We start from the raw sequence: 26,096 nt of genomic DNA on the forward strand, positions 1-26,096 counted from the left end.
AGGACTGTGTTATTTAACATAAGGAAATTTAAATAGTCATCACATAAATAACAGGTAAAGAGATATTTAAAGAATTATAAAAATCCTTTTCATTAAACTAGCCTTAACTTTTAAAAGCTGTAATTTAAACATCACTTTTAGTATTTAATAATTTTAGCTATATTATATAACATATTTATTAACACTTAATAAAACAAACAAACAATTTAAACATTAATAATCACAATTAATAACAAATGAACATATATTTAAAATTTTAAATGCCTTATAATTTGATGATAAGAGTTGTGGTTTTATTTTATCACGCGCTTATGTGGGGTGGGTAGGGGATATGTATTGACAGAGATTTATACGGAATATTTATTGATGCTTCTAGTTGGGGTGGGGGGGGGGGGGGGGTAGTTTTTATTAGCAAAGCTACTCTAGAATTTGAAATTTCCGTCCGACCTTATGTCCGTCCGTTAGAAACGTTTTGGGGGAACTTGATTTTCTCGGCTCCTTTTCAAGAAAGACGCCTGAAATTTTTCAAAATAAGGTAAGGGGGGCAAAGGGGTATCAGTACTCAAAAGGGGACTTTGTGTGATAGCGCCAATAACAAAAATAACTCTAATCAAAACCAATTTACTATATAATGCTTGTAAAGTAATAATAGTTACTATGACTTAGATTAAATAACTGGTTGAATTTTCAATAATGCCCGGAGACACTGCATAAAGTTTTCCTCATAAAACATTCATAAGTTCTGCAGCTAAATCCATTCTATAAATATAAATCCTTTAATTTTAGTAGTGAAGATTCATAATTTATTTTGTCTGTCCGTCCGTAACTTTATTGGCGAAACATGACTTCTCGGTTGCTATTTTTACGACAGACACGGACACCTGATTTTTAGGGAAGATTCCGTAAACCATAAGTAGAGGCATCCGGTATATAAAGGGGGGGGGGGGGGTAATGCAACCATCTCGTAATCAATGTATAAATAGCACTTAGAATTCGAATTTCGATCTGAAATTTTGCATGAGTAATCCTTGGTAGGTCTATTTTCCCTAAATCGAACAAAAAGTTGGAAAAGTAACGGCTTACGGCTCAGCCGTTTAGCCATTTTTTGGCTATTTTCAAGGCAAATCCATCACGAAACCTATTTTCACATGATACTCTTTGCCGCTCCAAAACGTTTTCAAATGGTTCTAGCCGGTAGTTGCTGGTACTAGAAATCTAAAAAAATGGTTTTTTTTTGTGTCATTTCACATGATTTAAAGTAAAAATATATTTCAAAAAGTTAATTCCTACGTAATTTAGGACAGATTTGACCCAAAAATAGCCAAAAAAAACGGCTGACCCGTTAGTCGTTTCATTTTCAACTTTTTGTTCGATTTAGGGAAAATAAACCTACCAAGTATTACTCATGCAAAATTTCAGATCGAAATTCCAATTCTAATTGCCATTTATACATTGATTACGCGATAGTTGCATTAAACCTCCCCCCCCCCCCCCCACCCCCATTTACTTGGTCCGTAAGTCTGTAAGTTATGCTATGCAAATAAATGTGTGAAAGGTTTTACGTTTTTTTCTCGAATAACTTATTATCTGACTAAATGACTTATTCAATGAGAGTTGTTTTACTACTTTGTGCAATAATAGTTGCAAATCATTTGAAAAATTATTTAAATAAAACATGGATAATATAAAGCCTACAGGGAAGAAAATGAAAAGCTTGGTAAAGAAGAACAACTATATGCTTGACCTGTAGAGTAGATTTGTTAATGAATTAAGATGTTTAACCTGTAAATTGCTATATCAAGCCACGACTCTGAAATATACATTAATTAAATCAGGGACAATGGACAATGAATTGATGCACATTACATTCTCCAATGATGATAAACAAAATTAACATTTCTGTAGATGTATGTAAAGTTATTGGTTGAAATATTTAGACAATACCTACTAGTTAAGAACCATCAAAATAACCCAATTTTTTTTTGACAAAATTATTTTTTTAGAATTGGATTAATAGCAATACATCTAATAAGATATGTATAATAAGCCTTGAATTTATCAGTATTTATCAAATTATTACATAAGCTAAATAATAGATCATAATAAGAAGCTACATCCACTCTTGTTAATATAGTGCTACATATGGACATAACTCTACTTGTTTACTAAAATATTACCTAATAATAGATCATAAGAAGCTTCATCCACATAAGTCTACTTGTTTAATAAATAAAACTAGCGGTCACTCCCCAAGAGGCCTCTAGGGGGATATAACATGTTTTCTTTCCAATCTATTTTTTGCCCATTTTCTTAGGAGAGTTCTGGTGTTCTCTTCCTCAAAATAGCTATAAACCTTAAGACCTATGAGAAGCTACCCTGTAAAGGAAAACCATATCGGTTAGACTGTTTAGCGAGATTCTTCGGTGCAGACAGACAGACATCCCGTTACTTTATTATTAGGATTACCTAAGCTAAATAATAGATCATAAGAAGCTTCATCCACTCTTGATAGAAGACACTGTAAACCAACACAGACATCCTGTTACTTTATTAAAATGATTACCTAAGCTAAATAATAGATCATAGGAAGCTTCATTCACTCTTGATAAAAGACACTGCAAACCAACACATAGACATCCTGTTACTTTATTATAAATATTACCTAAGCTAAATAATAGATCATAAGAGGCTTCGTCGACTCTGATAGAAGACACTGCAAACCAACACACAGACATCCTGTTACTTTATTATATGGATTACCTAAGCTGAATAATAGATCATAAGAAGCTTCATCCACTCTTGATAGAAGACACTGCAAACCAACACGAGCCTCCCCGCTAAATCTTTCTATCCTATAAAAAAAACAATAAGTAGCACAGCAATAATTTTATTTAAAAAAAAATCCTTATTTATACAGTAGTAATTAATTATAACTGTTTTTCTTTAATGTTTATTACTTCCTCAATTTTTAAGCTTTAGTAGATTAAAGGTATTGGCCATCTACAGACCGTTTTGTGAGATGATGTAAATATGTTGGCCCCAAGGAATCGAAAGCATCCCCAAGGAATCGGAAGCCTGTGCCAGCAAAACAGGGATTATAAAAATTATCTATGTTTTATTTTCATTGAAAATTCTTCATCGAACGAAATGATTCATGATTTTAACTATGGTTCAGAACCAGTTTTAATCAAACAGAAATTAATCAGAAACAGAACCATACTTTAATATTATTTATCTATTGCATCATTTTATACACAATTTTCCATTAGAATTGAAATAAAAATTATAAGAATAAAAACACTTTAGTTGGCCCCGAGGCTCAAGCTAACAAAACTAGTATTAGTTTCATGATTATTATCTTATTATTAGTGAATAATTGTCTGTAATACGATACAATACATGATTTTTCTGTATGGCTGAGAATCGGTTCTAATCCAGCGGATAATAATCGGTTTCGAGGCCATACTGGAAATTGAAATACCTGTATTTGACATAGTTTGGTAGATTTTCCAGTCTTAATTCTATTTCTCCTGTTATAAAACAAAATATTTAAGTATAACCAGGGAAAAGGGAATGTGATTCTGACAAACAATTCTTCAGTTCATGAAAAAACAAGATATTCTCCCACCCTACTTCCAAAGGTTTCGTGATTTTTTTTTTGTAGAATTGATTGTTAGAATAGCTAGGCCTGATTATTAATTATAACAAACATCTTCTGTCGTCCGCCCTTTATGTGATTGACACAGTAAATAGCTATCTATTCGCCTCAATTAAAGTAACAGGATGTTTATGTTTGTGTATAGCGAAAGACCTCTTTAACCGCAGTCCAGTGAGGTTTATACCTATTTTTAGGGCGGGTACCTCAACCCTCCAAAAAGAAAAAAAATATCCTAACCCCCAATTTTCTGTGTTTCTTTTCATTTAAATCCATTCATTTAAAAAAAAAAAGGGAGGATAGACTTTTACTATTCCCCAATGTGCCCTCAAGAAGCCTCAGGGGCGTAGCCCATAGTAATGTATTAAATACTAGCGGCTACGCCCCTAGAGGCCTCTAGTGACACTTTTAATGTTATTGTTTGTTAAAGTTAATTTTTTATGTACGATACCACCTTATTTGACGTTGAAGTCTCCCCTAAATTTGAAAAAATTTCGATTTTTTTGTCATTTCTCTTGGAAGGGTGGTGGTACCCTCCCCCAAAATAGTTATAAACCTTCCCGGGACTTATGAGAAGCTACCCTGTTAAGGAGAACCCGATCGGTTCAGCGGTTAGCGAGATCCTTCGGTACAGACACACAGATACACACACAGACATCCTGTTACTTTAGTATAAGGATTATGGTTTTATTATACTGCTTTTTTTTGCTGCACAACATATTCTCCATAGCTAAATATTAGAGAAAGGGTTAACTAACTATTTCTTTATCACAATGGCCTTGTGCCGACTCTTAATTTGGTCTTTGAAAATCAACCAATAGTATCGGGAATATTAACACAGCTAATTAGCAGAAAACAATTTGAAAAAGGGTGAAGGGGGGGGGGGGGTATTTTTCTGTGTATACATCTATACTATAGATCTGTTTTCTCCATAATAAACGTTAAAAATAAAAGACTAACCATCTAATAATTGTTGTGATGATCCAAATGCAACTCGAAAATTACTAAGATCTCTATAATTTCTAAAAACAACAATTATTTGAGATAATTAAATTCAAATTTTTGTTTATTTACAACTAATTTTAGACAACCAACCCGTGACCGAGGCTTAACATAAACATACTGCATACACCCGTTGTCGTCGTCATAACTAAAGACGTTAAAAATGAATCCTACTACTGATAAATCTTTGCAGGATAGGAGAGAATGTCTTGGAACAAAAAAGGCGCAAATTATTACCGTACACAGTTAGAACTTCCTGGCAAAGTCGTGCAATCAAATAGTGGGTTGTATGTTGGGTGTTGTTGAAACTAATATCTCGGATATTCAAAGAGAAAAGGAGAGATTTGGCCCTCCTTTAGTTATCCTTGGTTGTTGGACCTTATGTTAAAGTGTTATGAACATCAGCCTCGCCCATATGAGGTAGTTGGGTAATTCAGAAAACTACCTTGAGTTTCAACCAGGGATTAAGGGATAAGAAAATTACCTGACAAGATCCAAAAAATCATGTACACCACAGCCAGGGTCAGGATCCTCTAGTCGTGTGAAGTACGGAGCATAGTAACCATAGCCCCATCCCTGAAATTAATAATATCATGTACACCACAACCCGGGTCAGGATCTTCTAGTCAGGTGAAGTACGGAGCGTAGTAACCATAGCCCCATCCCTGAAATTAATAATATCATGTACACCACAACCCGGGTCAGGATCTTCTAGTCAGGTGAAGTACGGAGCGTAGTAACCATAGCCCCATCCCTGAAATTAATAAAATCATGTACACCACAACCCGGGTCAGGATCTTCTAGTCAGGTGAAGTACGGAGCGTAGTAACCATAGCCCCATCCCTGAAATTAATAAAATCATGTATACCACAGCCCGGGTTAGGGTCCTCTAGTCGGGTGAAATATTGAGCATAGTAACCATAGCCCCATCCCTAAAATCAATAAAATCATGTATACCACAGCCCTGGTCAGGTTCCTCTAGTCGGGTGAAGTACGGGGCATAGTAACCATATCCCCAACCCTGAAATTAATAAAATCATGTATACCACAACCCAGGTCAGGATCCTCTAGTCGGGTGAAGTACGGAGCATAGTAACCATACCCCCATCCCTGAAATATATAAATACTAAGATCCTCTAGTCGGGTGAAGTACGGGGAATAGTAACCATAGCCCCATCCCTGAAATATATAAATACTAAGATCTTCTAGTCGGGTGAAGTACGGGGCATAGTAACCATAGCCCCATCCCTGAAATATATAAATACTAAGATCCTCTAGTCGGGTGAAGTACAGGGCATAGTAACCATAGCCCCATTCCTGAAATATATAAATACTAGGATCCTCTAGTCGGGTGAAGTACGGGGCATAGTAACCATACCCCCATCCCTGAAATATATAAATACTAGGATCCTCTAGTCGGGAGAAGTACCTATCGGTTCAGCGGTTACCAAGGTCTTAAGCTTCAGACAGACAGAGAGATATCGTTCTACTCTGTATTATAGATAGAAGTATCTCATTCCTATACATGGAAACACAAAAATTATCTTGCTCTCATAAACAAATATGATTCTCCTTTAAAATGTAACTTATCAAATGTCCTGGTAAGTTTTGTAACAAGGACGGTACCACCACCCTGGTACCCTCCCGAGAGAAAAAGCCCCATGATTTTTTTTGTATCTAATGTTTAATTGAGTTATCTATTTTATTCACAATAGATGCTGGGTTGAATTGGTAAATTGGTGCGTGAAGTGCCAAATTTTTTTTTTTTAAGTATTTACCAAAGAACATTTTATACTAGTTTTTATGAAATACAAATACATTAATGATTACTAATACTCATCTTACATTTTATTACAGAATAAACGTACAATAACATATACTGAAATGTTCATATCGTACACAAAAATCAATAAGAAACAAAAACGTACAAAAAAAACTAAAAATGGTGTTCAATATAGCTTAAAAATGTTTAAGTACTTTTTTGGGATTTTGATTCATCCAAATACAATTTTAAGGGAGAGTTGGTTACATTCCCATCTGCAAGCTTATGTGTTGAGGCAATACATTTGCTTATTTGTAAGGTTTTTACATTAAAATAGTTTTAAATCAGTGCAGTGCATAATATAATGGCTAAAGTTTAATTTTAATTATTGTGAGTTATTGTGCATTATTTTTTTTTATTTATGTTATTAGCTATTTAAAGCAAATGGTTTTTAAGAATGATCCAATTTTTATTCAGGCTAGCAAGGCAGAATTTTTTGATAGATTCTAATCTATATCTTATTTCATTGATCCTTTTTCAATTATAAATTTAAGTCATTTTAAAATTTTTTTAATATAAGGTTGCAAATACAAAATCAGATATATAAAAACAATTTTGTGCATTAAGATTTATTAAAGGTGCCTGTAATTAAAAATTTATACATTAAAATAAATAGAATTAGAAAAAGGTTCATTTAATCATTGACAATTAAGGATATTACATTTTAGTTAGATAGCATTTTCTTAGTTATAGCAGCAAAGTCAACAAAGGAAGCAAACACGCTAAGAGCAGAAAGTCCCAACCACAAACCAAGAGAACTTCCTAGATCAACAACTAGACTGAACATATCATATGCATATACATCTGTGAACACTTTGACTTCATCTTTAAATTCAATTGCTACTAGGCTTTCATCCACTCTGTTAGAAATAGAGTCTATTTTGTTTACATCAAAACTCATGGTTAGGCAAGGTTGTTTGCAGGGTGTCAAAGTCTCCATTTCCCATCCATTGAAGAATTTTTTCAATTCCTTGAATATATTATCAGTCATGTGGACATTTTCCATTTTTTCACAGGAAATCTTTGATGAATCAGGAAACCAAGGTAGCAAACATTTCAACCATTTTAGCATGCTGTGTTCAATTATACTTTCCACACATTGTCCGTACCCCATTTCTCTACCATGAAAGTTTAAACAGTGGGAACCATCTTTCAACCTTGAATCTTGTAAAATTATTTCTACTTCATACCAATGTCCATCATATGATCCATCAGATGTTGGTCCTTGTTTAAATTCAACATTTTGTCTTCCAATCAATTTAAGACTGTTGAAATAAGCAGGGTCAACCAAGGTTATTCTGGATTTTTCTGTGGAGAGGAAACGTATTGACTTTTTGGTCTTGTGGTAAATTTTGCAGAACCCTACCATACTGACAAAAACAGTTTCTGAATCTTCAATGGTTTCTTCATAAACAGCATCTCCAAACATTGCATATGAATTTGTATAATCAAAGTTCAACAACTCATGTTGGAGAATTCTGAAGTTCTTTTTTCCGTCTTTTCCAACCCATGTCATTTTATCAACATCATTCAATTTTCCAAGAAGCATATGTGAAAAGAAATCATATCCATAACTCTTTGATTTGGTATAATCAAACTGATTTTCTTGACAAACATACACAATCGGCATTCTGATTTCATCTAATTTAACATATGACATTTGCTGGACAACTGGCCCGTCATAATATTTGCTGAAAGAGTTTTGAATTTGAAAACAGAATAAACCAAAGGCTATTATTTGAAACAACCTTTTTGCGTATACAATTTTGTCCATTTAGAAGGGTTATTGTTGATGGTGTTAGCGTGACTGTGTTTTAGGTTTGCTTGAGTTCACAATAAATATAATCTGATTTATTTACAAGTAATAAAGAAAATATGATACCTAACAAGTTAAGATACAAACTACTAAGATCTCTTCTAAAAAAAAGTATTTCTTTAATTAAAAAGAGAATATTTAGCACTTCCTGACTAAACATTGCCATTCTTTTGTTAACTAAAATTTAATCACTTAAAGGACACAAAAGAATTAATATTGAATTAATTTTTAATAGGCTTTAAAATGGTAACACCTATAAAGTAAACTTGTTACCAAACGTAGTCATAAAGGCTTTTATTATGATTTCTATATATAATACATGTATATTGTATAAAGTACTTTGTTATAATTTGAAAAAGGTTATTTTTATTTACTTCCACGTGACATTATAATACATGTATCCCATTATCAAAATTAACATATTCTTTACTTATAATACCTATCAAAAACTCATTTATTTTTTATAGTGTCTATTTGTGATTATGAAATACAATGCGGATGTGATAATATGCAGAATTGTATGCACACCAATATAGATATGCGGCAGTGTAAACACACCAATATTAATTAAGGGAAGTGTATACACAACAATATCGATATGTGGAAGTGTATACACATCAATATTACTATGCAGAAGTGTATGCACACCAATATCAATATGCGGCAGAATATACACACCAATATAAATATACAGACCAATATGAATCATACCTGTTGAGCAATAATCGCCAGAGTTTGTCCAATTTGAAAGTCATTAGCAGCTTGGCCCTAAACACAAGAAAAGTTTATGTTTGTCTGATAATGTGTACGCTAAGATATCTGGAACGCCTTGCTGAGATTATATATTTCCAGAAAGGTATTTACTTCAGGGATCTAAAAGGATAAGACAATGACCGCTAAATTAAAGTACATCCACAATGATGATGCACAAAATTGCGCCCTTCTGTAGATTACAATTAGTAGTTGAAACCAACTTAATTAACAAAATCAAACTTAAATAAAAACTCCAAAGATGCTACGCTAGCGAATTAGAAAAACGTTATTAAAAAAATTTGGGACTAAATGTTATGAACAACCCTTTGTCCCCTCCCTCCCTATTTATACTTACATTCATGGTAAGATTTAGAGTATTGTTTATGAGGGTACCCGGTACTTCATCTATATGTATACTTACATTCAGGGTAAGATTTAGAGTATTGTTTATGAGGGTACCCGGTACTTCATCTATTTTATACTTACATTCAGGGTAATATTTAGAGTACTGTTTATGAGGGTACCCGGTACTTCATCTATATGCATACTTACATTCAGGGTAAGGTTTAGAGTATTGATTATGAGGGTACCCGGTACTTCATCTATATGCATACTTACATTCAGGGTAAGATTTAGAGTATTGTTTATGAGGGTACCCGGTACTTCATCTATATGCATACTTACATTCAGGGTAAGGTTTAGAGTATTGATTATGAGGGTACCCGGTACTTCATCTATATGCATACTTACATTCAGGGTAAGATTTAGAGTATTGTTTATGAGGGTACCCGGTACTTCATCTATATTTATACTTACATTCAGGGTAAGATTTAGAGTATTGTTTATGAGGGTACCCGGTACTTCATCTATATGCATACTTACATTCAGGGTAAGATTTAGAGTATTGTTTATGAGGGTACCCGGTACATCATCTATAAAGGGTATATTTATACTTACATTCAGGGTAAGATTTAGAGTATTGTTTATGAGGGTACCTGGTACTTCATCTATATTTATACTTACATTCAGGGTAAGATTTAGAGAATTGTTTATGAGGGTACCTGGTACTTCATCTATATTTATACTTACATTCAGGGTAAGATTTAGAGTATTGTTTATGAGGGTACCTGGTACTTCATCTATATTTATACTTACATTCAGGGTAAGATTTAGAGTATTGTTTATGAGGGTACCTGGTACTTCATCTATATTTATACTTACATTCAGGGTAAGATTTAGAGTATTGTTTATGAGGGTACCTGGTACTTCATCTATATTTATACTTACATTCAGGGTAAGATTTGGAGTATTGTTTATGAGGGTACCTGGTACTTCATCTATATTTATACTTACATTCAGGGTAAGATTTAGAGTATTGTTTATGAGGGTACCTGGTACTTCATCTATATTTATACTTACATTCAGGGTAAGATTTAGAGTATTGTTTATGAGGGTACCCGGTACTTCATCTATTTATACTTACATTCAGGGTAAGGTTTAGAGTATTGTTTATGAGGGTACCTGGTACTTCATCTATATTTATACTTACATTCAGGGTAAGATTTAGAGTATTGTTTATGAGGGTACCCGGTACTTCATCTATTTATACTTACATTCAGGGTAAGGTTTAGAGTATTGTTTATGAGGGTACCTGGTACTTCATCTATATTTATACTTACATTCAGGGTAAGATTTAGAGTATTGTTTATGAGGGTACCCGGTACTTCATCTATTTATACTTACATTCAGGGTAAGGTTTAGAGTATTGTTTATGAGGGTACCTGGTACTTCATCTATATTTATACTTACATTCAGGGTAAGATTTAGAGTATTGTTTATGAGGGTACCCGGTACTTCATCTATAAAGGGCAACTCCTCATACTCATAAGTTTCTAAAACAAATACAATATCACCATATGCAGCGCAAATAATACTTTTGATTTTTTTAAAGTGGTGCTTTCCCTCAAAAAGCCTAGGAAGAACAAAATATCCCCTCCCTTATTTTAAAAAATAATTGGGAAGTTATTTTTTCTTTCTTACAATTTTGACTATTGTAAGAGTTACAATATTTTAGACCAATTAAGAGCAGTAAACTGACAAATAATGAAAATATTTGTTTAACTTCCTGGTTGTATGACCGCTGTTCTAGAGGTTTTGAGGACCATACAATAGACATGTAAATTGGTAGTGAAAGGTAAAATTCAAATGCCATTTTAGAGGCGTAAAAAAAAGAATGAACAACCAATGTTATGTTAACATGACAGACAGGAAGACAGACAGGAAGACAGACAGTGAGAAAGACAAACAGAAGGACAGATGGCAAGATATAAAGAGAGACAGGCAGAAAGACAGACAAAGTATCTTACTTATTGGCCTATTCAAGAATCTTTTTGAATGTAGATTTTACCTGCCACCATTAAAATTCCAGATATCATTCCAATAAGATTTGGGATACCAATCATAATCTTCAAACAAACAAAAAAGATAAATAAAACTTATGTACATCACCAGTGATAATAAACAAGAATATCCATTCTTTAGACTTCAATTATTGGTTGAAAATATTGGACATTGCTAGTCCGGAACCAACAAATCAAAATCCTGTAAAAGTACCCAAAGTTTTTGACCCAATGAAAAAGATAAAGTGGTTATAAAACTTTGGGTACCACTGTAATTAAGGTCGAACGTCCCTTCTCTCATTGCCTTTTTGTCTGTTAGAGAAGAGAAAAATACACAATAAACACGATTGTTTTGATTTTTAATAACATATTTGTTTGTAAATATCATTTTTGCAAAAAAAAGGGGGGGGGGGGGGGGGGGTTTTAATGCAACCATCTCGTAATCAGTGATTAAATGGCACTTAGAATTCGAATTTCGATCTGAAATTTTTCATGAGTAATCCTTGGTAGGTCTATTTTCCCTAAATCGAACAAAAAGTTGGAAAAGTAACGGCTGGCGGCTGGCAGCTCAGCCGTTTAGCCGTTTTTTGCCTATTTTCAGGGCAAATTCATCATTAATTACGTAGGAATCAACTTTTAAAAACATATTTTGGGTTTAATTCATGGTAAATGATAGCTATAACTATTTTTTAAATTTCTAGTACCAGCTGCTAAACGGCTAGAACCGGCTGAAAACGGCTGGGAGCTGCCAAGAGTATGAAGGGTAGATATAGCTTGTGACGTATCTAGGGGTAGGTTTTTATGGCTGCTGAGCTCAAAAATACTACCAAAAATAGTGGTCGCCCATTCATATGGCAGCTGGGTAACAGCTGCAGCTTAGCTGGGAGCGGCCAAGAGTAGAATGAGTAGATAGGGCTTGTGACGTGTCTAGGGTTAGGTTTTTATGGGTGCTGAGCTCAAAAATACTACCAAAAATAGTGGCGGCCCATCCATATGGCAGCTGGGTAACAGCTGCAGCTCAGCTGGGAGCGGCCAAGAGTAGAATGAGTAGATTGGGCTTGTGACGTGTCTAGCAGGGTTGTCATTTTGGGCGGGCGCTTTTGGGCGGGCAGTTTTGGGCGGGCGGTTTTTGGCCGCCCAATATAAGGTCCTTTTGGGCAGTTTTGGGCACCCCCCTTTTAGGGGGAGAGAAAAAGGGGAGGGGGTTAAAAAATGAGGGAGGCGGGTTTATTTTTTGGGTGATATCCTTATACTAAAGTAACAGGATGTGTGTCTGTTTGTTTGTTTGTCTGTGTGTTTGTACCGAAAGATCTCGCTAACCTCTGAACCGATCGGGTTCTCCTTAACAGGGTAGCTTCTTATAGGTTCTGGGAAGGTTTATAACTATTTTGGGGGAGGGTACCACCACCCTCCTAAGAGAAATCGCCCCTAGAAAAAAAATACTCTCCCCCCAAAACTTTTTAAAATTTTTTTTAAAACTAAAAATAAAAATGGGGGGGAGGAAACCCACCCCCCCCCCCCCCCCAAAAAAAAAAAATAATTATCCCCCCCCCCCTCAATTTTTTTTACTTTTTCTTTTTAAATCTAATAGGTATAATATTTGGATTATCAAATTTGATTTTCCCTCCTCAAGTGCCCCTAGAGGCCTCTAGGGCCGTAGCCGCTAGTTAACTATATAAATTAGTAAGCTTTTTTGTATCTAGAGAAGGATTTCGCTAACTGCTGAACCGATATGGTTCTCCTTTCCAGTGGAGCCTTTATAGGTCCTGAGATGGTTTTAGGCTATTTTATTTCTAATAATAAGTCTAGGTATGGTTTTAGGCTATTTTATATCCTTTTTACGACATTTGCCCAAAAAGAGTGCCCAAAACCACTTTTGGGCGCCCAAAACCCGCCTAAAACCCTTTTTGGCAATTGGGCCGCCCAATATCAAAAAAAGTGCCCAATTCGACAACCCTGGTGTCTAGGGGTAGGTTTTTATGGGTTCTAAGCTCAAAAATACTACCAAAAATAGTGGCGGCCCATCCATTTGGCGGCTGGGTAACAGCTGGAGCTCAGCTGAAAGCGGCCAAGAATAGAATGAGTACATAGGGCTTGTGACGTGTCTAGGGGTAGGTTTTTATGGGTGCTGCTGAGCTCAAAAATGCTACCAAAATTAGTAATGGCCTTCCATATGGCAGCTGGGTAACAGCTGCAGCTCAGCTGGGAGCGGCCAAGAGTAGAATGAGTAGATAGGGATTGTGATGTGTCTAGAGGTAGGTTTTTATGGGTGCTTAGCTCAAAAAAGACTACCAAAAATAGAGGCGGCCCATCCATATGGCAGCCGGGTAACAGCTGCAGCTCAGCTGGGAGTGGCCAAGGGTAGAATGAGAAGATAGGGCTTGTGATGTGTCTAGGGGTAGGTTTTTATGAATGCTGAGCTCAAATTTACTACCATGGTGGTCCATCCATATGGTTGCTGGGTAACAGGGGTAGGTCTGAGCTCAAAAATACTACCAAAAATAGTGGCGGCCCATCCATATTGCAGCTTTGTAACAGCTGCAGCTCAGCTGGAAGCAGCCAAGGGTAAAATGGGTACATAGGGCTTGTGACGTGTCAAGAGATAGGTTTAAATGGGTGCTAAGCTCTAAAAAAAAACACCAAAAATAGTGGATGCCCATCCATATGGTTGCTGGGTAACAGCTGCAGCTGTGCAGTAAGCTGTTGTTTAAGCTATAAGCACTTTTTGGGACTATTGAAGGATAACCAAATATTGAATATTTCAGTATTGATTTAGTTGTTAAACAGCTGAAATTGGCTGAGAACAGTTACCAACAGATAAAGGTAAAAGTTTAAGACAAAGCTTGTGATGTGTGGGGTAAATTTTTATAGGTGCCAAGCTTATTAATACTCCCCAAAAATAGAAAGGCCCATCCATATGGCATCAAGGTAACGGCTTCTGCTCAGCTGTAGCTGTTACCCAGCGGCCATATGGATGGGCCCCAACTATTATTGGTAGTGTTTTTGAGCTCAACACCCCCATAAAAAGTTAAAAACCTACCCCTAGAAAAGTTACATGCTATATCTACAACATATACTTTTGGCTGTTGATAACTGTTTTCAGACGTTATTGGTAGTTTTCAGTGAAATCTAGAAATTAAAAAACTGTTACTAGTAATATGTCCATGAAATGAAGTTATAATGTTAATTGGGAGAAGTTTAATTCTACTGAAATAATAAATTTTGTGATATTCTTCACATGTCACAAGCCCTATGTACTCATTTTACTCTTGGCTGCTTCCAGCTGAGCTGCAGCTGTTACCAAGCTGCAATATGGATAGGCCGCCACTATTTTTGGTAGTATTTTTGAGCTCAGACCTACCCCTGTTACCCAGCAACCATATGGATGGACCACCACTATTTTTGGTAGTAATTTTGAGCTCAGCATTCATAAAAACCAACCCCTAGACACATCACAAGCCCTATCTTCTCATTCTACTCTTGGCCACTCCCAGCTGAGCTACAGCTGTTACCCAGCTGCCATATGGATTGGCCGCCACTATTTTTGGTAGTATTTTTGTGGTCAGCACCCATAAAAACCTACCTCTAGACACGTCACACGCCCTTTGTACTCATTCTACTCTTGGTCTCACAGCTGAGCTGCAGCTGTTACCCAGCTGCCATATGGATGGGCTGCCACTATTTTAGGTAGCATTTTTGAGCTCAGCACCCATAATAACCTAACCCTAGACATGTCACAAGCCCTATGTACTCATTCTACTCTTGGCCACTCCCAGCTGAGCTGCAGCTGTTACCCAGCTGCCATATGGCTGAGCCGCTACTATTTTTGGTAGTATTTTGAGTTCAGCACCCATAAAAACCTACCCCTAGACACGTCACTCATTCTACTCATTCTACTCATTCTACTCATTCTACTCTTGTCCGCTCCCAGCTGAGCTGCAGCTGTTACCCAGCTGCCATATGGATGGGCTGCCATTATTTTTGGTAGTATTTTTGAGCTCAGCACCCATAAAAACCTACCCCTAGACACGTCACAAGCCTTATCTACTTATTCTACTCTTGGCCGCTCCCAGCTGAGCTGCAGCTGTTACCCAGCTGCCATATGGATGGGCGGCCACTATTTTTGGAAGTATTTTTGAGCTCAGCAGCCATAAAAACCTACCCCTAGACACGTCACAAGCAATATCTACCCTTCATACTCTTTGCAGCTCCCAGCCGTTTTCAGTCGGTTCTAGCCGTTTAGCAGCTGGTACTAGAAATTTAAAAAATGGTTATTGCTATCATTTACCATGAATAAAACCAAAAATAAGTTTTTAAAAGTTGATTCCTACGTAATTAATGATGAATTTGCCCTGAAAATAGTCAAAAAACGGCTAAACGGCTGAGCTGCCAGCCGCCAGCCGCTACTTTTCCAACTTTTTGTTCGATTTAGGGAAAATAGACCTACCAAGGATTACTCATGCAAAATTTCAGATCGAAATTCGAATTCTAAGTACCATTTAATCACTGATTACGAGATGGTTGCATTAAAACCCCCCCCCCCCTTAAATATTATTACCTTAACTAGATTATCACTGACTTTTGAGGCATAAGCATTGTCGAAAGCTTTGATAATCTAAAATAAAATCGTAACATCAAACACTAGAAAATATTACCTTAAACTATTGCTTTACATTATCACTAGAGGCCTATAGGGGAGGAAAGGGGGAATGGTAGTCAACCTCTTTTTTCAATTTCATTCTAAAATAAAATTTGGAGGGGGAGGGAATTGCTATGGGCGATTTCTCTTGGGAGGATGGATGTACCTTCCCCAAACAAATTTAAAAACCATCAATGAATTTATAAAATATGTGTTTAGAAAACTTTGGGTACCAGTATAATTTGCAGCCCTATGTTCCTTCCCTCCCTGTAAGCTAACATGGTCTTAGCTAATCTTTTCTTCAAATCCATCAAAAAGTTTGAAAGCAATTAAATGTAAAAAAAATACTTTTAGACCCATTGCAATTTACAGTCCAATGTCGACCCCATCCCTATCCCACCCTGCCCTGAGCATATTATTTAACCTGTTGTTCAAATCCATCAAACAGAGCTTGTAGTTCGTCATCTAGTTGGTCCATGCTCTCGGCAAGTTCTTTTGCTCTGTCGGGATCTAGTGGAATCACTTCAGCATCTAAACAAACATATAGGTTCTATAGTACTACACAAGTATTAGGATGTCCGTCTGAATGTTTGTATGTCCGCAAAGATGGACTGGTCATTTAACAATTTTCAAGCGAATTTTTAGTGGTCCGGGCATGTTTTATTTTTAGGGGTTAAAATCACCCCCCCCCCAACGAAAAAAAAAATTAGACGGAAAAATGAGTAATAGCCAGCTGGCTATTTTCAATAAAAGTACGAAAAAAATATTAAGTCTGTGAAAAAGGGAAAGGAAGGTTGCGGGTAAAATCGTAAAAGTGTGTGTTTTAAGGCTTAAAAATAATAGTAGAACGATAATATTCAATAAATATGTGTATTTCTTAATAATCTCAACATTTATTTTTATCGTTCTTCTACTGTTTTTAACCTGAAACACACAACCTTTACGTATTTTACCCGCAACCTACTTGTCCTTAATGTCTTCCAGAGCATAATAGAGAGACCGACAGACCAAATGAGATATGAACAAAACTCATAAAATACCTTTATATTCACCAAAAAGTCACCTTTATATCTTTGATTATTGTCAAATAATTCCTTCCCTTTAAGACGGCCAGGCAAATTTAGTTCGCATAGTAGCTCGCTGTGAAAACTATTTTTACCTGGATTATCTGCCTTAGCTCTCATTGGTGCATATTTAGATATTATATTCAATAATTCATCCATCTTAGTGTTAGCTTTAGATGCCAGCTTATTACTTTATACAAAATCTTTTTTAATCAGTAGATTGCTTGGAGGAAGGGGAAATTGGACTGTAAATAATACTTGTACAGCTTGTCATTTGTTGGTTATAAAACTTAAAACTTTTCTATTAATCTCAATCTACAGAAAGGGTTATTTTGTTTATTATCATTGAAGATGTACATCAATTTATCGTCCATTGTCTTATCTATTAAGATACCTATTATATTCAATAATTCATCCATCTTAGTGTTGGCTTTGGATGCCATCTTATTACTTTACAAAAAAAATCTTTTTTCTTCAAAAAGTTATTGGGAGGAAGGGGGTAAAGAAGTGTAAATTAAACTGGTACCCAAAGTTTTATGATTCTTATTTGTTGGTTTTAAAACTAAATCTTTTCAACTATTAATTTCAATCTACAGAAGGGGTAATTTTGTTTATTATCATTGAAGATGTACATCAATACATTAACCATTAAGATATTTAGATATCATATTCAACAGTTCATCCATCTTAGTGTTGGCTTTGGAAGCCAGCTTATTACTTTACAAAAAAAATCTTTTTTCTTCAAAAAGTTGTTGGGAGGGAGTGGGTAAAGAAGTGTAAATGAAACTGGTACCCAAAGTTTTATGATTCTTGTTTGTTGGTTATAAAACTAAATCTTTTCAACTATTAATTTCAATCTAGAGAAGGAGTAATTTGGTTTATTATTATTGAAGATGTACATCAATACATTAACCATTATCTAATAAGAAATTTAGATATCATATTCAATAATTCATCCATCTTAGTGTTGGCTTTGGAGTTTGGATGCCATCTTATTACTTTACACAAAAAAATCTTTTTTCTTCTTAAATGAATTATAGGGAGAGAGGGGGTAAAGAAGTGTTTATTTAAGTTTTTATCTTCTCATTTGTAGGTTTTTTAAACTTTGGATACTTGAATCTTTTCAACTAATAATTTCAATCTACAGAATGAGTAATTTTGTTTATTGATGATGTACTTTGCTCCAATCTCTTTAAATCATAATGAAAGCATAATTAAATTCATGTAAAAAGATTTCTAAAGTTCCTGTCAATTTTAGATGTTAAACAAAACAGTTCTGTTTCTTTTTGAAACCTAAAATTATTAAAAACATTATGAGTCAACTTGTAATCCATAATAATATTCTTGCAATCAGGGCTCGGAAGCCGCGTGAGAGCTGTGTGTAAGCCCCAGTCATATTATATCTTATAATTATTGTTCCTTATTAAAAATTTTTAATGCACACAAACAATAAGTTTGAGGCTTATGCATGTCTGAGGCGCAGCTGCCGAGCCCTGATAGCAATATATGCAAATTAGTTTTACAAAAAGATGGTCCGCGTCCATTTACGAATATAATTTCACAATACATTGATTTGTTACATTTACTTCATTGACCATTTATCTTTTATAAACTATGGCTGATATACAATCAGAAGCGTTTAGAGATTATTTCAGGGGGTAGCGCGAAGCGCACAGGAAAATTTGACAACCCCCATAAACCAAAACGGAGGGGGTGTGTAAGAGATGACAAGAGTTGTGTATTTTTAATTATTGGGTGGATTCAACCCCCCAATGTGTTCACCCACTCACTTAAAAGTTTACGCGCAAAACGCGTAATTTTTTTAACAACTTTTAAATTTAAAGGGGGGGGGGTGTATTAACCCCCTCTATACATAAATATAATTAAATTTACCTAAATTTTCTAGTAACTATGTATCGTTGGCTCTCCGGAAGGTCGACAATTCTTTCCAGTTGAAAATCTAATCTGTCAACAACATCGGCAAAATTCACCCCGCCACAATCCTGATACGGACTTTCTAAAAACAGTCAGGGATCAAAAGGGATAAGACAATGGCTGATAAATTGATGAACATCTCAAATGATGATACACAAAATTACCCAATCTATAGATTACAATTAGGTTAAAACTATTGGACACTCAACTTAATGAACCAACAAATCATATTCAATGGACAACATGATACAATAGTCTTAGCAAAGCATCTTTTTAATCAAGTCTTAAATATAAAAGTATTTCCTTAACCATCATCGTGTATGTGGGCAATTTTACTACAATTTTGTTAAGAGTTAAAATTTAAATTCTGCTTATTAAGTTCTGACACTCTATAAGTGCTAATATTCGTTTGTTCGGCAGTCGGATTTTGGAGCTTCGCTTATTATGGATGTTGTCATCTTTGTTGTATATTAATTGATTGTCGCAACGTATTAAAGACAACTTTGGGCGGATAGTGAAGCTATATTTTTAAAGATTGATTCCGGTTTTGTTATCCCCAAGGAAGGGCCGAAGGCCCGGGCTAACAAAACTGGTATTAATATTATGGTATTCGTAGAAAGTTGACTATAATACGATTCGATACATGATGACTGAGAACCGGTTCTAATCCACCGGATATTAATCGGTTTCGAAGCGATACTAAAAAAAAAAGTTACCCAATCCGATCCAGAAAGGCCCACCAAAGCCAATCGCATAGCCCCAGAGATAACCATTTAAATATAGGAATCCTGGCGACAAAAAGAAATCCTGAAATTAAAAACAATTTAGGTATTATGTGTAAAACGGGGGGAGGCGGATGTGCCACTTTTTGAAACCAAAAGTAAAACGCGCATGATTTCAGCCCATAAAAGAGTTACAGCTCTAAAATTCGGCACAGCAGTTGCTTTTGTGAAGAACAGTATGAAACTGTGAAGAAACGGCGGTGGAACCGCCGCTCCCGCCGAAAACTGCCGTCTCCCGCCGATTTTTTTTCGCCAAATAAGACAGTTCTCAATCATCTGAGATAATTTTTTTTCTCATTAAAATTTCTCTTATATTTTCACGTGACACGTAATATTTCAAGCATCTCAATACCTATTTTTAAAAACTGCGGTTTTCAGCGGGACCGGCGGTTCCACCGCCGTTTCTTCACAGTTCCATTTTGTTCTCCACAAAAAAAACTGATGTGCCAAATTTTAGAGCTGTAACTCTTTTATGGGCTGAGATCATGCACGTTTTACTTTTGGTTTCAAAAAGTAGCACATCCACCTCCACCCTTTTAAATGAAAACTAAAATTAGAAATCCTGAAGGAAAATTGTTTGACATACATCTCAATGATAATGAACAAAATTATCCCTTCTCATAATATAACCAATGATTTATGTATGTTTACCGAAGTATAATTATTGTTTTTCATAATTGAAGTTGTACATCAATTAATCATACAGTGTCTTATGCCTTCCTGCATATTTCATGTTTTAATGCTGGTGAGTTGGACGTAAGAGAAAGCAATATCGTACCAGGGCATACATATAATAAAATGTAGATGGGGCCACCAAAACTGGTCACAAACCTGATTTTTACTATTTTACTATCTGCTTGTGTGTATTTGTGTCTATCTATAATACAAAGTAGAACGATGTCTGTCTGTTCGTCCGTCTGTCTGTCCGTCCGTCTTGTCCGTCCGTCTGTCTGTCCGTCCGTCCCTTAAGATCTCGGTAACCACTGAACCGATCGGATTCTACTCTTCAGGGAATATAACTACTGGTCCTGTGGTGGTTTTAGGCTATTTCTACCCCCCCCCCCAAAAAAAAAAATCCCCCCCCCCCATTTTTTTGTAGGGGATTTTCTTGGTCCTTTTACGTATTTCGCCAAAAAAAATTTTATCACCTCTTGGGACAAAGCCCCTAGAGGCTAGGGGCAAAGCCGCTAATACTGTATAATACGATTAAATAAATAACTGGTACTTACTTGATTCATCCCTCTGGAGAAAACTGATAGCAGAGGGATGATCAAAAAGCAATTGCATCCCAATTTATGGCAGACAACCAAACCTATGGATGTGAAACTTTGTCTTGATATCATATTTGTCTGTGGTAGTGAGTTACGCCTGTTTTGAGGCCAAGGTATTTCATCAATCCTGACTAGTTATGACGTACATCAGTTAGCCCCGGACTAACAACACTGGTTTTAATCATATAATTTTTCATTGTAATATCCGCGAAAAGGTGTCTATAAATAACTATTTAACTTACAGATATTTGCCTCTCCTCTATAAAGAAGTCACCGGCTGTATCAAAAGCTGCTCCGAATATGAAGGAAGACGCGACAGTGTAATCCAACATGTTGCTCTAAATCAATGTATAAATCAGGGCTCGGCAGCCGCGACGAAGCCTCAAATAAAATACCGTTTGGACTTTAGATTTAATATTTCTTTGAAAAGTGGCATTGCCATATATGGGTCAGGTTTAGACTTTAAGCTGATTTTTAAAATTATAAAATGTTGATTTCCCTGAGGCTTATAGGCGGCGAGCGGCTGCCGAGCACTCGTATTGATTAATATAAGACAAGAAGAAAATACTTTAAAGTTTTCTTTTATGCTAAGAATTATACAAAAAAACAGGTGCTTTCACTAAAAGTAGGTACCTCCCCTCCCCCGTTTTGAAATAAGACTTAAAATAAATAGTGAAAAATTATTATCTATGCCTAATCACTGCTGGGGGGGAACTCAACCTGCGGAGCCTATAGCTACGGGGATCTAACCCTGACATATAACCTAACATCCTAGCAATTACCAACAAACGAAAAACTACTCTTCCCTTTATTTTTAATTTAAATCAAAATATGTATTTTTTATTAAACAAAAACATTAGAAAAGAAAGTACCTTTTAAGGTCAAAGGCTATGTTTAAGTCTAAAATGCGTTCATAAAACTTTCTTTGCATTTTTGCTTACATTTAAAAGATGTTAAGTAGATATTTTTTAAAAATACAACGGCAACTAAATTATTATACTTGAACAATATATCTTAAGGGGTGTGACCCCTGCAAATAGCACAATTTACAATAACTCTTGATATATCTATACACTGAAAATCAGATAGAGATCCTATTACTCCAGTTAATAAAGTATTAGGTGATTTTAGTTTGGTCTTTAAACTTACTTTTGCTTGTTTTTCAGTAATTTCAGCTATGGCCGCATCTATATCACTGGGTATGTCTCTCAGCAACTGTCGAAATCTAAATAAGCAGAACTAAGGGTAGCGGCTACAGCTGAATTTTTATATAAAGAATAAACAGTTTACAGGAAGTTTTAGTTTTTCTACAAAAAAAGTAATGTTAATGCTCATGGATCTTAAGGGATGTGACAATGAACGATAAATTGATGCATCAATTCTCACAAATAGTTCCTAATGAAAATTAAAATTATTGGTGGAAAAGAATGGCCACTTTGTGTCACTCAATTAAATCAAATTTCAACCCCTAGATTTCTTAAACTAATGAATCCCAGACAGAGTTTATAAACTTTGGGGACAGAAGATTTTTCAGTTTGTGGTCCCCTTCCTACTTTACAATGATTGACTTGTAAATGAAAATTAAATGCTTTTAAAAAATAAATTAATTACCTTTCTCTTAAAATTAAAGATGCTTCATGTGAAATAACTGGAAGAAGGGCTGTGTTGTTAAAAACTATAAAAATAAAAATTTAAAAATCAGACAACATGCCATGCCATCTTAAACACATATTGAAAAATAACTTTACTTTTAATTCTAAACAAAACCATTAGAGTAAAACACTAGAGGGAGAAAGGGGTAAATAACTGTATCTCCCCATCGCATCAACCTTTCTATTGGGTCATTGAAAATCAACCAATGGTGTCGCTTATATTAACACAGCCAAGTAGCAGAAAATAATTTAGAAGCATTGAAAAGAAAGGGAGGTAGTGTCTGTATACACATCTATACTATCGATCTGTTCTACATGTGACAAGACTTGATCATAGAGTTTCTTCCCTTTTGTGATCTTCCTAAGAATCATCATTGAAAATTAAGGTGAAGGGTTAATCAAATCATCTCATGCAAAATACATTTTGTCTTAATAGCTAAAAAGGCATCAAAATATAATACTTCTAAAACTTAACGCAGGCCAGACAAAAACATGTATAGAAAAGAAATGCTTCAAAAATATCTAAATCTTACGTGGTGCATTTGCAGCATCTAATTCATTAGTATTATCCGCGGCAGTATCATCAGCAATAGGAGCTGTAGTATTACCAGCTGTTACATTGCAGGCGTTTATATTCTGCACAAGATTCATTTTTCCCCCAGCTGCAAAATATATTTCTTCCCCCCCCCCCTTGTTCTCTTTTTTTTCATATTAGCTTTTTACCCTTAGTAAGACAATGGGCTGTAAATTACACTAGTCCTAACGTTTTCTTAATTGTTGGTGACATTAATAAATTTTGATTAGTTGGTTAATTAAGTTGGGTGTTCGAACGTTTCAACAACTAATTTTAATCTAGAAAAGGGGTAATTTTGTGTATCATCATTGGGGATGTACATTAATTTATCGGCGATTGTCTTATCCCTTTAGATCCCTGTTTTATTTTCCTCTCAGTCGAAAATTGTATAAACTTGATTACAGAATCACTTATTTTTTTTATTTGCCCCCCACCCCCACTTTAATCCGGGGGATACCATTGCAGAATATACACCCCTGTTAAATTAGCTGTGAACAGATCTTGTAGAAATGTAAAGACATTGCCAATATTTCTTCCATCCCGTGGGTTATCATTACTAAATACAGTATAGTCCCTTTCGTAGCAACACCCCTTAGGGGACGATATGTCGTATTTTCACAGTAGCTTTTTATATGTTATTTTTGGTTTGGTTAGCTGATTGCCCCTCAGGGTTAGGCAATTGGCCCCACAGGGTTATAGCCCCCCACAGGGGCTAGACATAGGAGAAAAGCTATTTTGAAAATACAACGAATCGCTCTTAAGGATCGTTGCCACGAAAGGGGCTATACCCAAATATTTATATATATTAACGTCCATTAGAATAAGAACTTTATGAGAAAAACAAGGATGACAACATCCATAAAAGCGAAGCACTGAAACGTTAGGACAAACGGACATTAACACTTGTATAGTGTCAGAACTGAATAATCATAATATAAATGTATAAGAGTCAAAACAAAATTGTAAGTTGAAAAACTGCTTGATTCAGGATAATGTTTATGGACATACTTACATTTATAGGACTTGATTATAGAGTTGTTTCGCTTGATACATTATACTTTGTTGACCCAGGAATCAATATACCAAAAATCAGATCAATCGGATGATTAGATCACATAAAAATTTGTTGTTAAAAAAAGTAAAAAATCAACATGTTTAAAATGGACGTACGGACATTTTGGTGATGATTATAGAGTTGCTATGCTTTCTAAATTGTACCTAACTACTAAAGGAATTACCATGCTAAATTTTAAATCGATAGGACAATTCTAACATGCCTAAATCGACAAAAAAAAGCTATGCGTTACGGACGGACGTACCGACCCTAATTATAGAAAAGCTTCGCTTTTAAAAAACAAATAAGTGTAAAAAATAAAGAAAACTCGAAGTTTTTGAAAGCAAAGATTTTCTAAAATTAGGGTATGTCCGTCCGTAAAGGTTTACTCTTTTAACGCACGTTAGAATTGTCCTATCGAATACAATGACAAACTTAACTGTAAAAGAGAATCATATCGGTACAGGGATTAGCGAGATCCTACGCTTAACAGACAAACTGACACGTAGACACCCTGTTACTTTTATACAAAGAATTTACCTTGGAATTTGTGGAATTGAATTTGATGTTTGCATAAACAATAATATGAATATTACGATGTACATTTTAAATTTTTTCATCCTTATGTTGAAAAATAAAAACATTTTTAACTTTGGGCATCCATTAAGCTGAAAATAATATGATATTGTTAAAAACTGGTTTCTTGATCACCATTGCCTCATTTAGCTGAAATGTAGATTTGTTAAAAGCGAAGCTTTTCTATAATTAAGGTCGGTCCGTCCGTAACTAATAGCTTTTTTCGTTAATTTAGGCATGTTGAAATTATCCTATTGATTTCAAACTTTGCATGGTGATTCCTGTAGTAGTTAGGTACGATTTAGAAAGCGTAGCAACTCTATAATTATTACCAGAATGTCCGTACGTCCATTTTAAACATGTTGATTTTTTTACTTTTTTAACAACAAATTTTTATGTGATCTTATAATTCGATTGATCTGATTTTTGGTATACTAATTCCTTGGACAACAAAGTACAATATTATAAGCGAAGCAACTCTATAATCAAGTCCTAAAAATGTAAGTATGTCTGTAAACATTATTCTGTATTAAGCAGTTTTTCAACAATTCTACTTACAATTTCGCTTTGACTCTTATACATCTATATTCTGATTATTCAGTTCTGACACTATACAAGTGTTAATGTCCGTTTGTCCTACTGTTTCAGAGCTTTGCTTTTATGGATGTTGTCATCATTGTTTTTAAAAAACTATCATAAAAAACTTTAGGTAGTATTGTACTGATTGAATGTCTTTTTGGAATTGTCCGTTAAAATCTCGCTAACCTCTAAGTCGATTGAGTTCGTAATTTTAGGGAAGGTTTGCAAAGGACAAGGGATGGTTTTAAGCTGTTTTTATTTTGATATGCTTTAAGATGGTTTTAGACTATTTCTCTTTACCCTCCCTTCTCCTTACAGAGCCCACAAATATTATTTTTATTCTATGATATAAAATATAAGTTCTTTGTCTGATCACGGAAAATGCTGGTCCGAATTGTTTTTTCTTTTCAGAGAAGCTCTAAAAATGTCTTATGGTGGTTTTAGGCTATTTTCTAGACATCAAACCCCTTCTTCTCTCTCTCTCTCTTCTAGAGGCTTGGGCATGGCAACTAGTTTCATTTAA

At 35.1% G+C, this 26,096-nt stretch overlaps 1 protein-coding gene across 5 annotated transcripts; it reads right to left on the reverse strand.

Moving 5' to 3' along the window:
• Positions 1 to 25,082, reverse strand: LOC145322900 (uncharacterized). 5 transcript variants are annotated; one of them, XM_080165247.1, is made up of 23 exons: positions 24,959 to 25,082; positions 23,841 to 23,920; positions 23,324 to 23,401; positions 22,750 to 22,813; positions 22,288 to 22,363; positions 21,381 to 21,476; positions 19,802 to 19,892; positions 19,044 to 19,167; positions 18,396 to 18,443; positions 18,130 to 18,148; positions 17,817 to 17,848; positions 17,246 to 17,289; positions 16,511 to 16,617; positions 16,006 to 16,062; positions 11,456 to 11,513; positions 10,858 to 10,940; positions 9,007 to 9,063; positions 5,142 to 5,233; positions 4,616 to 4,677; positions 3,482 to 3,530; positions 2,761 to 2,852; positions 1,783 to 1,810; positions 1 to 759 (listed from the first exon to the last, which is right to left on the reverse strand). In XM_080165247.1, the coding sequence occupies exons 1-23, from the start codon at positions 25,060 to 25,062 to the stop codon at positions 723 to 725; spliced, it is 1,578 nt and encodes a 525-aa protein (XP_080021373.1). In that variant the 5' UTR covers positions 25,063 to 25,082; the 3' UTR covers positions 1 to 722. The 5 variants fall into 5 exon arrangements, with proteins under 5 accessions (XP_080021373.1, XP_080021372.1, XP_080021371.1 ...); XM_080165246.1 differs by lacking the exons at positions 17,817 to 17,848; positions 18,130 to 18,148 and adding an exon at positions 10,792 to 10,829 and having other exon boundaries at positions 10,896 to 10,940; positions 17,246 to 17,340; XM_080165245.1 differs by lacking the exons at positions 17,817 to 17,848; positions 18,130 to 18,148 and adding an exon at positions 17,546 to 17,600 and having other exon boundaries at positions 17,246 to 17,285.
• Between the last annotated feature and the right edge of the window lie 1,014 nt (positions 25,083 to 26,096).

Source organism: Acartia tonsa, chromosome 6 (genome assembly GCF_053477335.1).
Source record: "Acartia tonsa isolate MP-2025a chromosome 6, ASM5347733v1, whole genome shotgun sequence".
Lineage (NCBI taxonomy): Eukaryota > Metazoa > Arthropoda > Copepoda > Calanoida > Acartiidae > Acartia > Acartia tonsa.